This window comes from Cetorhinus maximus, chromosome 2, assembly GCF_964194155.1.
Source record: "Cetorhinus maximus chromosome 2, sCetMax3.hap1.1, whole genome shotgun sequence".
Classification (NCBI taxonomy): Eukaryota; Metazoa; Chordata; class Chondrichthyes; order Lamniformes; family Cetorhinidae; genus Cetorhinus; species Cetorhinus maximus.
The window spans coordinates 30,916,111-30,933,806 of NC_135880.1; the positions used below are offsets into that span (position 1 = coordinate 30,916,111).

A 17,696-nucleotide genomic window follows, 5' to 3' on the forward strand; every position below is an offset into this window, starting at 1 on the left:
GTTCCCCCCCACCCACCCCAAAGAAAATCTGTCGCTGGGTAAAAGTAAGTGACATCGAGGTTGCTGCTGTAATCCTAAAATCACTCCGCACACTGAACGTGCTTGTGAGGATTAACAGGGGAGGAGGTTCCGTGATTCAGACACATCTATCCTGTGACGGCCGCTTTTCAGAGGTCACTTCTCCGATGTTAATCTGGGTTGCATTTTGACGCGAGGGGCCGGAACTTTAATAGTTAACAATTGAATTGCTTACGTTATGCAAGCGCACTTTCCGCTGAAAATCAAATGTTAAATGTATTAGTATTTGAGTAACCTCCTGCAAAAAAAAATCACTGCAACACACCAATTGTGCGCTTCTACATCAATGCATGACCTTCCCTTTAAAAGGGATAACATTATTTGCGCTTCCTTGCACACTGTGGAGCACCTTGCATCGTTTTTCTTCTGGTAAAGGTGCCATATAAATGTGAGTTGCTGTTCCCCTTCCTCCGTTGCACAGATTTTTTTTTCTCAACAGATTTCCCCCAAAATTGACAAAAAGAAAGTCAAGGATGGAATAAAAAGGAATTGAGCCCCCAAACGAGATCCAGCCCTCTTTTTATTTCCCCCAGTACCCGTGATAACAAACAGAAATTCAAGCTGCTGGTAAATCCAGGAAAAAGTAACTATTCCACATTTCGATCAACACAGCAACAGAGTGCGGTCAGGCACTTTAAACGCCAATGGCACTCTGCCTGATTTGGTGTGCACGAGTTTTGCGGGTCAGCAAACCTTTTTTAAAAAAAGTAATGAGAAATGTGTGGACAATATTGTGAAAAAAATAATCAACGTGGTAAAACTTCGGATAAATCAACAATGTGTCAAGGGGCTGACTTCATACAGGTGCTCACACTTACCACCTCACCACAGCCAGCCAGGAGATGTAAAATATGTCAATTTTATTATTACATTTGGAAGATAAACTTCTACATGTAACGAAAAAAAAAACTTTTGGAAACGGATAATAAAGCAGCCTTCTATTTGCCAGTAGCATTAGTCCGAGACAGGGCAGGGACAATCAGGTACACTCCGGTATCCCACGTGAGCCAGTGCAAGGTAAAGCAGGTATAATGAAAAGGCTACTGTGCTCAAGGCAATCTCTTCCCGAGGGAGGGGGTGAGGCGGTGGGGGTGTTGGTTAATGTGGGAAATTCAATATTGGAAGTCTATTTAATTATTACCACTTAAAACTGTAAGGGACATGTCCCACTGGTAGGGCGAGGGAAACAAAATCATTTCTTTTGAGGTTTGGTGAAGGTTGTAAATATATTTTGCTGCCACTTATCATAAACGGCATTTTCACCCCTTTTTATGTAAAACTAGACGTAACAGGTGGAAATTAGATTTCACAATTTTTAGAAGTGCTGAATATCACAGTTCTGTGATAATAGTGTCAAATATCACATTGCCAAAGATCTAAATGTTGGTCTAATGACTGTTGGATATACAGTGCCGAATACTACAACGCGGGATATTACAACGCTGGGTGTCGCAGTACAGGATATCACAATACTGGATATTTCGTTGCTAGGTATTATAATGCTAAATGTTACAGTGCTGGATATTAGAGTTAAATATCATAGTGTCAGACGGTGCCAGCTGGACATTACTATGTTGGATATACAACTGCTACATAGTATACTCCTGGGTATTAAAGTAGTGGGTATTAAGCTGCTGGATATTGCGGTGCTGAAGTTTCTGTGCTGGACATTGTCATGCCAAATATCAGACTGCCGGATATTGCACAGCTGGACCTTACAGGATTTGATATTACAGTGAAGAACATTACAGTGCTAGACATTACAGTGTTGGATCTTAAACTGTTGAAAGCCTCAATGCTGGGCCTCACAATGTTGGATACTGCAGCGTTAGAGACCACATCACCGCGTATTGCAATGCTGGACATTACAGTGCTGTATATCATAGTGCTGGATATTGCAGGGCCAAATATTATAGTGTATGATATTGGAGTGCTTGGTATTAGACTGCTAGATATTACAGTGCTGGAATTCTCATGCTGGCCATTGCAATGCTGAATATCATGGTGCTGGATATTATAACTTGGAACATAACAGTGCCAGGTATTATAGTGACAGTTAATGTGGAATTGGACATTATGTGCTGGATATTATAGAACTGGATATTGTGGTGCTAGATATTTCAGTAGTGGAATTTATAGGCTTGAGCATTAAAGTACTAGATAATATAACACTGGGCATTGTAGTGCAGGATATTATAATGCTGGATATTGTAATGGTGGACATCAGAGTGTTTTTTATTACAGTGCCGAATATCGCAGTGATGGAGATCACAGTGTGAGCTATTATAGAGCTAGATATTACAGTGCAGTATAGATATTACGGTGCTGGATAATGCAGTGCTGCAGAATTTAGTGCTGATTTCTATAATGACAACAGGAACTGCTGGAAATACATAGCAGGCCGGGCTGCATTGGTGGAGAGAGTAACGGAATTAATGACCGGAACCTTCTGCATTTGGAATTTTTTCCAGCGTTGGGTCCCAAACCCCATTCATGCAGCAGTGCACTCCCCGGCAAAATCTTGTGGGATGGGAGGGCAGGTTAGGGAGGCAGCAGATTGATACATGACCCGAGCATTGCCAGGGCAGCAGAGTGAGACTGCTGCTGAGGCCCAAGCAGCAGGAACTCAAACTTTACCAAGGGAGCGGCTGCCACTGCATCAGCCCCAGAGACATCTATGGCAACCCTCTGACCCTGGGAGAGAGCATCCGTGCCATTTTATTATGCAGGTGCACATTTAAAACCCTTTAAATCGATCGGATGTCTGACCTCTCAGTGTGCAGCCGCCTCCTCCGAGCTGCTGTGGTGCCGTGCGATGCTCAGAAGATTGCATTGCTGTGGTAAAATTGGCTCATTAAATATCTGAACTGAATTCCCGCCGCTGCCGGCTGAAACGCCATCACTGCAGGGAGAAGTGCAAGGAGGCGGGAACACACCGGGGAGCTGGCTCAGCACCCTTTAATCTGATTTCCCAAACCCCCTGCCTTAAAAGCCGCTATTACACAGCTGGGAAAATTCTGCATAGTATTATAGATTAATGACATTTTGTCAGGACGTTAGTTACAGTGCTGCATATCACAGTGCTAAACGGCACAGTGCTGAATATTACAGTGCAAATGAGAATGCTGGGCATTACGGTGACAAATGATACAGTGCGAGGCCTATATTGCTGAGATTACATTGCTGGATATTACAGTGCTGAATATCACACTGCTGGATATTACACTGCTGGGCATTACACTGCTGGATATTGCAGTGTTGAATATCACACTGCTGGATATTACAGTGCTGAATAGTACACTGCTGTATATCACGCTGCTGGATATTACAGTGCTGAAAATTACACTGCTGAATATTATACTGCTAGATATTACAGTGCTGAAAATTACACTGCTGAATATTATACTGCTAGATATTACAGTGCTGAAAATTACACTGCTGGATAATACAGTGTTGAATATCACACTGCTGGATATTACACTGCTGGGCATTACACTGCTGGATATTGCAGTGCTGAATATCACACTGCTGGATATTACACTGCTGGGCATTACACTGCTGGATATTGCAGTGCTGAATAGTACACTGCTGTATATCACGCTGCTGGATATTACAGTGCTGGGCATTACACTGCTGGATATTGCAGTGCTGAATATCACACTGCTGGATATTACACTGCTGGGCATTACACTGCTGGATATTACAGTGCTGAATAGTACACTGCTGTATATCATGCTGCTGGATATTACAGTGCTGAAAATTACACTGCTGAATATTATACTGCTAGATATTACAGTGCTGAAAATTACACTGCTGGATAATACAGTGCTGGATATTACAGTGCTAATATTACACTGCCGAATATTACACTGCTGGATGTTTCAGTGCTGAATATTACACTGTTGAATATTACACTGCTGAATATTACAGTGCTGAATATTACAGTGCTGAATATTACACTGCTGAATATTACACTGCTGGATATTACAGTGCTGATATTACACTGCTGAATATTACACTGCTGGATATTACAGTGCTGAATATTACACTGCTGAATATTAAACTGCTGGATATTACAGTGCTGAAAATTACACTGCTGAATATCACACTTCTGGATATTGTAGTGCTGATATTACAGTGCTGAATATTACACTGCTGAATGTCACACTGCTGGATATTACAGTGCTGAATATTACACTGTTGAATATTACACTGCTGGATATTACAGTGCTGATATTAAACTGTTGGATATTACAGTGCCTAATATTATACTGCTGGTTATTGCAGTGCTGAATATTACACTACTGGATATTACAGTGCTGAATATTACATTGCTGAATATTAAACTGCTGGATATTACAGTGCTGAAAATTACACTGCTGAATATCACACTTCTGGATATTGTAGTGCTGATATTACAGTGCTGAATATTACACTGCTGAATGTCACACTGCTGGATATTACAGTGCTGAATATTACACTGTTGAATATTACACTGCTGGATATTACAGTGCTGATATTAAACTGCTGGATATTACAGTGCTAAATATTATACTGCTGGATATTGCAGTGCTGAATATTACACTACTGGATATTACAGTGCTGAATATTACATTGCTGAATATTAAACTGCTGGATATTACAGTGCTGAAAATTACACTGCTGAATATCACACTTCTGGATATTGTAGTGCTGATATTACAGTGCTGAATATTACACTGCTGAATGTCACACTGCTGGATATTACAGTGCTGAATATTACACTGTTGAATATTACACTGCTGGATATTACAGTGCTGATATTAAACTGCTGGATATTACAGTGCTAAATATTATACTGCTGGATATTGCAGTGCTGAATATTACACTACTGGATATTACAGTGCTGATATTAAACTGCTGGATATTACACAGCTGGATATTGCAAAGCTGGATATTGTAATGTTGAATATCAGACTGCCGGGTAAAACAGAACTGGATATTATAATGCTCGAGCACAGATGGCAGTCTCCAGCCAATTGGATTCAGTCCACATGATATCAAGAAAGGACTGGAGACACAGTAACGACTATCTGTCTTGACAACATCCCTATTGTAGCACTGAAGACCTGTGCTCCAGGACTAGCCGCGCCCCTAGCCAAGCTATTCCAGTACAGCTACAACACAGGCATCTACTCAGCAATGTGGAAAATTGTCAGCTATCTCCTGTCTATAAATAGCAGGACAAATCAAATTCCGCCAATTCCCGCCCCATCAGTTTACCCTCAATCATCAATAAAGTGATGGAAGGTGTCATCGACAGTGCTATCAAGCAGCATTTACTCAGCAATAACCTGCTCACTGATATTCAGTTTAGGTGCCACCAGGGCCATTTAAGTCCAGATGTCATTACAGCCTTGGTCCAAAAATGGACAAAAGAGCTGAATTAAAGAGGTGAGATGTGCTGTCAGTGCTGTTAGGAAGGGAGTTCCAGAATTTTGACCCAGCGACAGTGAAGGAATGGCAATATATTTCCAAGTCAGGGTGGTGAGTGACTTGGAGGGGAACTTCCAGGTGGTGATGCTCCCATTTATCTGCTGCTCTTGTCCTTCTAGATGGTAGTGGTTGTGGGTTTGGAAGGTGCTGTTGAAGGAGCTTTGGTGAATTCCTGCAGTGCATCTTGTAGATGGTGCACACTGCAGCCACTGTGCATCGGCGGTGGAAGGAGTGAATGTTTGTGGATGTGTTGCCTTGCAAACGTGCTGCTTTTTCCTGGAGAGTGTCAAGCTTCTTCAGTGTTGTGGGAGCTGCACTCATCCAAGCAAATGGGGAGTATTCCATCACACTCCTGACTTGTGCCTTGTAGATGGTGGACAGGCTTTGGGGAGTCAGGAGGTTACTCGTTGTATGATTCCCAGCCTCTGACCTGCTCTTGTAGCCACAGTATTTAAATGGCTAGTCCAGTTCAGTTGGTTGGATTCTTTCTTGTTGGAGATGGTCATTGCCTGACACTTGTGTGGTGCGAATGTTACTTGCCACTGTCAGCCCAAGCTTGAATACTGTCCAGATCTTGCTGCATTTGGACATGGACTGCTTCAGTATCTGAAGAGTCGTGAATATTGCTGAACATTGTGCAATCATCAGCGAACATCCCCACTTCTGACCTTATGACAGAAGGAAGGTCATTGGTGAAGCAGCTGAAGATGGTTAGGCTGAGGACACTACCCTGAGAAACTCCTGCAGTGATGTCCTGTAGCTGAGATGGCTGACCTCCAACAACCACAACCATCTTCCTTTGTGCTAGGTATGACTCCAACCAGTAGAGAGTTTTCCCCTTGATTCCCGTTGACTTCAGTTTTGCTAGGGCTCCTTGATGCCACACCTGGTCAAATGCGGCCTTGATGTCAAGGGCAGTCACTCTCACCTCACCCTGGGAGTTCAGCTCTTTTGTCCATGTTTGAAGCAAGGCTGTAATGAGGTCAGGAGCTAAATGGCCCTGGCGGAACCCAAACTGGGATTGACTGCCATTGACATCAAAGCAACATTTGTCTGAGTATGCCATCAAGGAGCCCAAACACAATTGAAGCCAGTGGGAAACTGGGAATACTCTCCACTGGTTGGAGTTATACCTAGTACAAAGGAAGATGGTTCTGATTGTTGGAGGCCAATCTGCTCAGCTCCAGGATATTGCTGTTCTTGGGGTAGTGCCCTAGGCCCAACCATCTTCAGCTGCTTCATCAATGATCTTCCCTCCAACATGAGGTCAGAAGTGGGAATGTTCACTGACAATTGTAGTGTTCAGTTTCATTCACTACTCATCAGATACTGAAGCAGTCTGGGCCCACATGCAGTAAAACCTGGACAACATTTAGGCTTGGGCTTATAAGTGACAAGTATTATTTGTGCCACACAAGTGCCAGGCAATGACCATCTCCAACAAGAGAGAATCTAACCATCTTCCCATGACATTCAATTGCATTATTATTGCTGAATTCGCCACCATCAACACCCTGGGGTTACCATTAACAAGAAATTTAACTGGACTAGCCATATAAATACTGTGGCTATAATAGAAGGGCAGAGACTGGGAATCTTGTGCTGGGTAACTCATCTCCTGACTTCCCAAAGCCTGTCCACCATCTACAAGGCACAAGTCAGGGGTGTGATGGAATACTTCCCACTTGCCTGGATGAGTGCAACTCAAACAATACAAGAAGTTCGGCACCACCCAGGACAATGCAGCTCGTTTGATCAACACCCCATCTCCCTCTTTAGGCATTAACTCCCTCCACCACAGATGCACAGTCGCAGCAGTGTGTATCATCTACAAAATGCACTGCAGCAACGCGCCAAGCCTCCTTCAACAGCACCTTCCAAACCCACGACCTCTACCACTAGAAAGGCAAGGCTAGCAGATGCATGGAAACACTATACTTTGTAAGTTCCCTTCCAAGTCACACACCATCCTGTCTTAGAAATTTATCTCCTCTCCTTCACTGTCTCTGGGTCAAGATCCTGGAACTCCCTCCCTAACAGCACTATGGGTGTACCTGTACCACATGGACTGCAATGATTCAAGAAGGCAGCTCACCACCACTTCTCAAGGGCAATTAGGGATTAATATGTCTTGCCAGTGACACATCTCATGAACAAACACAGTGCTGGATCTTACATTGCTGGATACTGCAGTGTCGATTATCATAGTGTCACATATCACAAGGCTAGATATTATCAGCTGAGCATTAAAATGTTGAGTGTCACAGTGTTGGATATTACAGTGCTGAATATTACAGTGCTGGATATCACAATGCTGAATATTAAAGTGTTGAATAACATAGTGCTGGATATTACAGTGCTAGATATTTCTGTGCTAGATATTGTAGTGCCAAATTTTATACTGCTGAATAACACATTACTGGATATTATCATGCTGAATATTAGTGTTGGATATTATAGTGCTCAATATTTCAGTGCTGAATATCACAGTGTAGGATAGTACTGTGCTAGAAATTAGAGTGCTGGATATCACTATGCTGGATATTACATCCCAAAATATCACAGTGCAGGAAATTCAGAATTGGATATGGCAGTGCTGAATATTATAGTGACGGACCATAGTCTTGGATGTTACAGGGTTTGACTTTACTGTGTTGGATACCACAATGCTAGCTATCATACTGCTGAATATTACAGTGCTCTACCTTGCAGCACTGGATATTATCATACTGAATATCACATTCCTGGATAATGCAATGTTGGATATCACAGTGCTGGATATTATTATGTTGGATATCAGAATGCTAGATATTACAGGGTTGTTACAGGGTTATTAGATATTACAGGATATTATGACACCAAATAACAAATTGCTAGATATTATAGTGCTGGATATCACAGTGTTGAATATTGCAGAAGCTGATATTGTAGTGCTGGACATTCCAGTGTGGGATATTGCACTATTGGGTATCAGAATGCTGAATATTACAGCACTGTATCTTACAGTCTGTACCCCACACTACAGTAACTGAAGTGCAGTATCAGGTCCGAAATGATATTCCTCAATGAGGTTAGGTTGTGGGTGGTCAAAGCGTTTAATTATTAAGACAGAATGCAAAGTTCTTTCAAACTTAACATGCAAACATACACACACACACATATTTTCTAGACACGTGATCATACTGAGCATGTGCATGAGAAGTAGGAATGCTCTGAAGTGAGGAAATTGAGCATTTCGAACTCAGCAAAGAACAAGTTATTGATGATGAGAAAAATGAAAATGAGATTAAAGTAGCAAGAGGCATAGAAATAAGTTGTAAAAAGGAAGAGATTAACAAAAATAAACATGAATCCCTTAGAGGCAGAGACAGGAGGAATTATAATGCGAAATAAGGAAATGGCAGAGACATTAAGCAAATACTTTTTATCTGCCTTCATGGTGGAAGACACAAAACATTTGGAAATAATATGAGAGCAAGGTTCTAAAGAGAATAAGGGACCAAAATAAATTAGTATTAGCAAAGAAATAGTACTGGAGAAGTCAATGGGACTTTTAAAAGTCAACAAATCCCCTGGACCTGATGGTTTGCATCCTAGGGTTTTAAAAGAGGTAGTTGCAGAAAATAGTGGATAGTGGTTTTTATCTTCCAGAATTCCCTAGACACTAGAACAGTCCCCATGGATTGGAAAGTAGCAAGCACAACCATGCTATTCAAGAAAAGAGACAGAAAGAGAAAATAGGGAACTATAGGCCAGTTAGCCTGACATCAATAGCAGGGAGAGTGTTAGAATCTATGATTAGGGATGTGGTAACAGGGCACTTAAAAATCGTAACATGATTAAGCAAAGTCAACTTGGATTTATGAAAGAGAAATTGTACTTGACAAGTTTTTTGAGGTTGCAACTAGCAGGATAGAAAAGGGGGAACTGGTGGACAGTTGTGTATTTAGATTTTCAAAAAGCGTTTGATAAGGTGCTACACAAGAGGTTATTACACAAAACTGGAACTCATGGATTTGGGGAATTGATGATCTATTCAGACAAAAAACAGAGAGCAGGAATAAATGGGTCATTTTTGAGTTGTCAGGAAAGAACTGGTGGGATATGCTAAGGACCAGTGCTTGAGCCTCAGCTATTTATAATCTACATCATTTTCTTAGATGAGGGGATCAAGTATAATGTATCCTTTGTTGATGGTACAAAGTTAGGTAGAAAAGTAAGATGCAAGGAGGGAGCAGAGGCTGCAACAGCATGTAGCCGGGTTAAATAAGTGGGCAAGAACATGACAGATGGACTATAATGTGGAGAAGTGTAATGTTATCCACTTTGGAAGGAAAATAGAAAGGCAGAATATTACTTAATTAGTAAGAGTCTGGGAAATGTTGATATTCAGAGGGGCCTATGTGTTCTTCTACATGAATCACAGTGAGTTAACATGCAGGTGTAGCAAGCAATTAGGAAAGGAAATGGTATGTTAGCCTTTGTTACGAAGGTATTGTAGAATAAAGGCAAGATGTTTTACTACAATTATGAAGGGCATTGGTGAGACCACATCTGGAGTACTGTTGTACAGCTTTGGTTAACTTACCTAGGTATGAATGTACTTGCATTAGATAGAGTGCACTGAAGTTTCACTACACTGATTCCAGGGCTAAGGGCATTATCCAATGAGAAGAGATTAAATAGACAAGGCCCATATTCCCTAGCATTTAAAAGATTGAGAAGTAATTTAATCGAAACATATAAAATTCTTAAGGGGCTTGACAAATTGATAGTGGAAGGATGTTTCATCTGGCTGGGGAGTCTAGAGAGAGGTGGTCAGGGTCTCAGAATAAATGAGTTAGCTATTTAGGGCTGAGATGCGAAGAAATTTCTTCACTCAAAGGGTTGTGAGTCTTTGGAATTCTTTACTCCAGAGAGCTGCGGACCCTCAGTCATTGGCTATATTCAAGGCAGAGGTCAATATACTTTTGCATACTCAGGGAATCAAGGAATATGAGCATAGTGCAGGAAGAAGTTGTTGAGGCAGAAGATCAATCCTGATCTTATTGAATGGCAGAACAGGCTCAAAGGGGTGAATGGTCTACTCCTGCTCTTATTTTTTAAATCCTTATGTTCTTATCAGCTGTACAGCCAAAGCACTTCTCATTACATAGCTGGGATAGAGGGAGGAAAGAAATAAAAACTATCAGTGGACAGAAGGCATAGCAAAGAGATTAAGTACAATTCCCCTGGTCAGTGGGAATTTCAAACACTTAAGGACTGTGTTGACAAAAGTACTTCTCCCCAAACTAAATATACCATGTGCTCTTTTCTGTGGGTGACTGAAATATTCTGCAATGAACAGAACGCATGGTCACTGAACATTGTGTAAAGAATATAACTTGGGGTTATTGTCACTGAAAATTCTTTTCTGAACAGGACTCGGGGTTATTGTTGTTACAGAAGAAAACACAAACAAGTAGATAAATGTTTCTTTATTTAAAATCTAAAATATTGCATATCCAACTAGCAAAGGTACTGAAAAGGAATTCCTATAACATAACTTATATCCATGGATGCTCAGACCTTTGTGATTCACATAAGTGAATGGTATAAGTTTATGATCCATCAGTTTGGAGCGGGGGGTGGATTTATCCTCGGCATAATTCTAGCCTTCCATCCTATACTAAAATGCAAACTGTCCTAGTTTTGGAAACCTGCTCTTTTGTTATAAAACACTTACACTACCTCTCTAAAGATGAATTTACAATGGATGTGTAGTCCATGTAGGACCATTAACTTTCTTCATTAGGGAAAACTAGAAGTAATGTTTTGTAAAAATTGCACTTGTGATTTGAGGAGATCTCAACAAATATCATTAAAACAGATTATCTGCTCATAGACAATTGTTGGACCTTGCCGTGTGCAAATCCACTGGGTGTTTCCTACATTACAATGACTAAACTGCTAAAGTACTTCATTAGCTGTGAAGTGCTTTACGTGTTCTTGGGGTCGTGAAACTTGCTATATAATTGCAAGTTCTTTCTTTCCTTTTATCATCTTAGTCACTGAGGCTAGTGACCTGAGCTTGGTCTTTCCCAGATCAATATCTCACCCCAAAGCAAAATGATCCAAATTAGGTTAAAGTTATGATTGAAAAACAGAGAGACTTGGGCAACTTCTGAAAGGTTGAGCTATTTGCCATTGTAAGGGTTGAGCAGCTGTGGAGGAGAAATCAATGGTACTGCACAGTCTGACAAGAACAGGCACCAAAGACAGCGGCCATTGTATGGAGGTATGTTCATTCAGTGCGGTATGGGCTGGATTCATTGTTCCTGCCATCTCTCAGCTGAAGCATCAACATTTACTCTTTGCTGTTAGAGGCTTGGTTTTCCGCACAAATTCTTTCTTTTTTGTAGGACTCTTCCAGGAACTTTTTGTAGTTGATTTTTCCTTCCATGTTTTCATCAAATTTTGACATGATATGGTAGACTTCATCCTCATTCAGGAGCAGGTCGCAGAGTTTGAGTACAGCGCGAAACTCTGGCAGAGTCAGGTAACCACTGCTGGTGTTGTCTAACTTCTTAAAGGCTCTGCGTAGGGATTTCCACTCTCCTTGCAGCTATGCAGTATAAGGGAAGGCAAGAGTTTAAGTTTAGTTAACATCTTAAGATGTCTATGGTGCTGTATGAGTAGTTTCTAAACCAACATAATGACATCCCTGATCCCAAATCTCAGGAGCAATTAGGGATGGGCAATGAATGCTGACCATGCCAGCGATGCCCACAAACAAGGTAGGTTTTAAGGAGCATCTTAAAGGAGAAAGACAGGAAGAGTCAGAAGGGTTTAGAGAGAGGATTTCAGAGCTTAGGGCTTTGGTAGCTGAAGGAACACTTGCCAATGTTGGGGCAATTAAAATTGGGAATGCTCAGGAGGCCAGAATTAGATGAGCGCAGATATCTTGAAGGAAATTACAGGGATAGGGAGGGGTGAAGCCATGGGGGGATTTGTAAACAAAAATGAGAACTTTAAGATCACAACCGACCTCTCTGCGGCTTATGTAGATTACCTTTCGCCGGAGCCTTGTTGTGATGGTGTCCAGCCCATTGCTCTGACGTTCAGTAAAATGAGTGTTAGGATGCTGCAGCACTGCCACCATGTTGCTTCCCTCTCGCCATTGTTGCCTGCGCATTGCAAATGGTTTCAAGAAGTCTAGGTAGGAAACCCTGGCGGCCAGGTTAAGAAAAGAATCACCAGTTGAGAAACATTTTTACATTTACAGCATAGATAATCTCACATTTTAAAACACCAAATAAATTTTATCCCTCTTTTAGTCAATTTCAAATTGTTGGAAGTAACAACTAAGGTGTGACTGGATTTATGGTGCACTGTTCTTCCGCACTACTCACTATTTTACTATTGGTACACCTGAATCTACAAATACTTATTTCTTTGCATTTGGTAACAGTTGTCCCTAAATATTAAAGATTTACTCAGTCGCTTCAGTCAGCGACTGGATTTGAAAGTACTGAGGTGAGCAAATTAGGGATTTGGAAAATTATCCACAGTGCTGACTAAATTAGTTTTCAAAAGCTTGCTCTTGGGATGTGGACAACACTGACAAGACAGCATTAGTCGCCCATCACTAGTTGCCCTGTGTACATTACAAGTCAAGTAGATAATGTAGGACTGGAGTCACATGTAAGCCAGACTGGGCAAGAGCTGTAGGTTCCTTAACTGAAGGACATTAGTGAACCAATCTATAACAAGACTATATATACTAGCCCACAACAGATGCATTGAATTCAATTTCACAATTTACGTTGTGATTACTAGCCCAGTACACTATTATACTACCCAATCCTCTCTGAGGAAAAGTCATTCAGGAATGAGTAATAGGCTAGGTTTGAATTAGGATTTAGAGATCCGTTCTTACTGCAGATTAAGTAGATTTTGTTGGAAAAGTAACAAAACCACCAGCAATATCTATTTGTATTGATATTAAGTGGTTTCATCTTTCACATAAGTGACAGGCAGAAAATACCAGCTGTTTCATCAAGGCTGCTCCACACTTACAATGCCTAGAACATGATGATCAGACACTTCCTACCCCCTAGCACGTGGAGAATCAGGGAGAATCAAAAACTCATAAAAATACACTCAGGACCTTAAAAGGGGAAAGCAAATCCAGAAAATATGTCTCTGAGACCCTCCGGTGATTGAAACCAGTCCAGGCGACTATATTGAAATTCACTTTAAATCAGTTTTTTTTAATAAGGTATGATCTCTGGCCCAGTCAAGGACTGGTCCAGCTCCTTTTCGAAGGCTTCACTCTGGATCCAATGTAACTGCAACATCAGTTGCGAAGCAACTGACGCATCAAAGACGCAAGTTTGTACATTCCACCTCAGAAACTGTGAAGCCAAACTCCAGCTTAAAGTAACCTGGTGTGGAGCAACACTGACACATTGCGAGCACCCTATCTACTTAGGAGTCACCCTTGACAGATGCCTCACCTTCAAGAACCACATAGAAAAGACAAAGGCAAAAGTGAGCGCACGAAACAACATCTTCAATAAGCTCACTAACACAAAATGGGGAGCAAGCTCGAAAACATTGCGAACCAGTGCACTTGCTCTTTGCTATTCCACTGCCAAATACACCTGCCCCTCCTGGGAAAGATCTCATGCTAAGAAGATGGATGCCATTCTGAATGCAAGCTGCCAACTTATCACAGGTTGTTTAAAACCAACAAACACCAACAGCCTATATATCCTGGCGGGTATCGCTCCTCCTGATATAAGAAGAATGGTAGCCAGCAAGAAAGAGCGACTCCGTCAAACATCAGATGAGAGGCACCCTCTACATGGTCATACGCCTACACCCAGCCGCCTAAAGTCAAGGGAGAGCTTCATGAACAGTGTTGTTACATAACAATCAACCCCATCTGAAGCCCGCATCGCCTTGTGGAAAGACCGGCTCCCCAGTCTCGAACAACCCCCAGCGATGGAAATTCTACTGGATGAAAGCCTTCCCCCAGGAGCTAATTACAACTGGGCAACCTGGAAGTGCCTTAACAGACTTAGGACTTGTGTAGGTCGTTCAAAGGTGTCACTAAGCAAATGGGGATATACAACCAGCCCGACAACTTGTGAATGTAGGACTGAGCCACAGACTATGCAACATCTCCTGCAATGCCTATCGCTAGAGGAACCCTGCACTGTTGCAGATCTTGCCGAATTCAACAACAAGGCGCAAAAATGTGTCCAGTTCTGGCTTGGCCATGTATAGACTGTCTGTGGACACGATAAGAAGAAGTTGCAAAGCCAAGTTTAGAAAGGTCCCTTTGTACTTTAGAAGTCTTCTTCAATATAAGCAAGGAGTTGATGGTCACTCTTGGCTAACATGAAAATTGAATTGGCATTTATCTACTGTTGAACACAGCGCCGGACAGGTGCACTGAGAAATGCTTTTCCAATTGAAAGAATTAAGCACAGTTTAACTTGGATCTGCCTGTCTCACTGAGTAATTACCTGTTTCAGACTGGCAGTTTTAGCGTAATAGTGCCATTAAGCATACAATCTAGAGATCCAAAAAGATTGGACACGAGAGCCATATATCAAAATCTCCACGGCGGTTGCTTTAAAACTTATTGTGTTTGCTGATATAAAATTGCCTATAAAAAAGACAATTCTTCAAACATAATTGATTAGCCATAAAGCAGCTTGGGATATTATAAAAATACATGTTGTTTACTTAACTGGTTATGAAGCACTTTGGGCGTGATGAGAAAATGAAGGGTATTAAATAATTATAAGTTGTTGCTTCCTTTGCAGTTTCCTGACTGCAATATAAAGGAAAACTTCAGCAGGTCATGTCTCACTGTCATCCTTTTAGTCAGGAGCAAACTTTTAAATGTTATGTTGTTCCGGTAACCTTTGGAAGAAGGTCTCCCACTAAACTATTATTTCTCTATACTTCCCTAAAGTGCCACAGCGACTACATTTCTTTCTTCTTTTCTTTACTACATGAGGTTTTTCACCATGTAGACATGTATTCTTGTGCATCCTAACAATTAATTCAATCACTGAAAGTTTCTCAAAGATGAACTGTGAACTACAGCGAACTCCAGTGCTCCCCATTCTTTGTTTATTTGTTTAGTTAGTGTGGCTGAAGTCTTAGTTAAATGTTCCTACTTGACTTAACTTTAAAATAATATCAAATTTATCAGAATGTAAATGATGAGAAAGAAGAAAGGATTAAGATGTAATCATGTAACCTAAAATTTTGCAGTACCATTGAATACTTGTATGCTGATAGAAATGTTAGATAATTTTAGGTTGCATGATTATATCTTACTGCTTCTTTCTCATCATTTACATTCTGCTAAATTTGATATTATTTTAAAGTTAAGTCAAGTAGGAACATTTAACTAAGGCAGAGTCGGTGGAGATAAAAGGAGTTAATATCTGAAGTGAGTTGCCCTTCAACAAATAAAAAAACAAAAAACTACTGCGGATGCTGGAAATCCAAAACAAAAACAGAATTAACTGGAAAAACTCAGCAGGTCTGGCAGCATCGGCGGAGAAGAAAAGAGTTGACGTTTCGAGTCCTCATGACCCTTCAGCAGAACTGTTCTGCTGAAGGGTCATGAGGACTTGAAACGTCAACTCTTTTCTTCTCCGCCGATGCTGCCAGACCTGCTGAGTTTTTCCAGGTAATTCTGTTTTTGTTTTGCCCTTCAACAAATGTTGGGCGGGATTTTCCACACCCGCCCGCTGCTGGGATTGTCCGGTCGCGCTGCAAGTCAGCGGACTTCCGGCTGGGGTGCGCCTTGCCTGCGGCGGGTCCCGCCCTCTTCGGGGCCGGAAAAATCCCGGCTGTTGTGTCTGTGGCCGTAACTCTGGCTCTCCCCGCAGATGATGTGAGGAATGTTGCTCTGAAAACCCGACACTTTGGGTCAAATTGTGGGCAATAATAAATGAACATAAGAAATAGGAGGTGGCCATTCGGCCCATCCAGCCTGCTCCACCATTCTGTACGATCAGTGCTGATCTCCTACCTCAACTCCACTCTCCCGCCCGCTCCCCATATCCCTTGATAACACGCACGCACGCACACATATACACACAGTTTCCATAAAACTGTTTCACTAAGGGAATTTTAATTTGGTAAGACAAACTAAATAAGCACAGCCCCTTGTAGTGTTAGCTGTGGCTCAATTGATAGCACACTTATTTCTGAATCGCAACATTCCAGGTTCAAGTCCTATTCCAGGGCATAAGGAGAAAAACCAAAACTGACACTCCAGTGCAGTAGTGAGGGAGCATTACACTGTCTTTTGGGTGAGACATTAAACCAAGGTCCCATCTGCCTGCTTGGGTGGATGTAAGATCCCATGGCACTATTTCGAATAGGAGCACGGGAGTTATTCTCACTGTTTTGGGCAATGTTTATCTCACAATTAACATCACAGAAACAACAGACTAACTGCTGGAGATTCGCATTGCTGTTTGTGGAAGTTCTGCTGAGCACAAATTAGCTGCCACGTTTCCTACTTTACAGCAGTGACGACACTTTAAAAAATACTTAATTGGCTGTAAGGTGCTTTGAAAGTGCTATATAAATGCACGTCTTTCTTTTTTATCTAAAAATAAAGTGTAAACATTTCGTTCTGGAAATATTCATGAAACTGCTAAATCCTGTAGCTAAAGTTTTGCGCGCTACAGTGTGGGATCTGCTACCACATGGAGTGGTTGGAGCCAATAGCGCAGATGCATTCAAGGGGAAGCTAGATCAGTACACGAGGGAGAAAGGAATATGTTGAGAGGGATAGATGAAGTAAATAGTGGGGGAGGAAGTTGGGGTGGAGCATAAACACATTGGGACTAATGGCCTGCTTCTCTGCTGTAAATTCTGTGCAGTCCTATGTTATTTTGGACTTATCAGTTTGTCTGCTCCATTTCCACTCTTGGTCTGTTCACATCACTGCCAGTCTAAGGCCAACCTTGCTTAACCTTGTCAGCTCTTCCAAAATAATGTTTAATTTCCTGGGCAATTTAACAATCCACTCTAAAACCTGAGCGTCTGAGTGTCTCAGCTCCAAAATATACTAAAGGAGATTTTCAAGTCTCCCTGTACGTCCCCCTCTCCCTGAGCTG

At 41.6% G+C, this 17,696-nt stretch overlaps 1 protein-coding gene across 2 annotated transcripts in view; it reads right to left on the reverse strand.

Annotated features, from left to right (window-relative positions):
* Nucleotides 1–11,015: 11,015 nt before the first annotated feature.
* LOC144693001 (EF-hand calcium-binding domain-containing protein 6) overlaps nt 11,016–17,696 on the reverse strand; it is a 119,932-nt gene continuing 113,251 nt past the window's right edge. For both annotated transcript variants that reach the window (XM_078562255.1, XM_078562245.1), the window contains 2 exons: nt 12,605–12,761; nt 11,016–12,157 (listed from right to left, as the gene is read on the reverse strand). In XM_078562255.1, the coding sequence (XP_078418381.1) occupies nt 11,900–12,157; nt 12,605–12,761 (415 nt within the window). In that variant the 3' untranslated portion in view covers nt 11,016–11,899. The remainder of the gene's footprint in view (nt 12,158–12,604; nt 12,762–17,696) is intronic.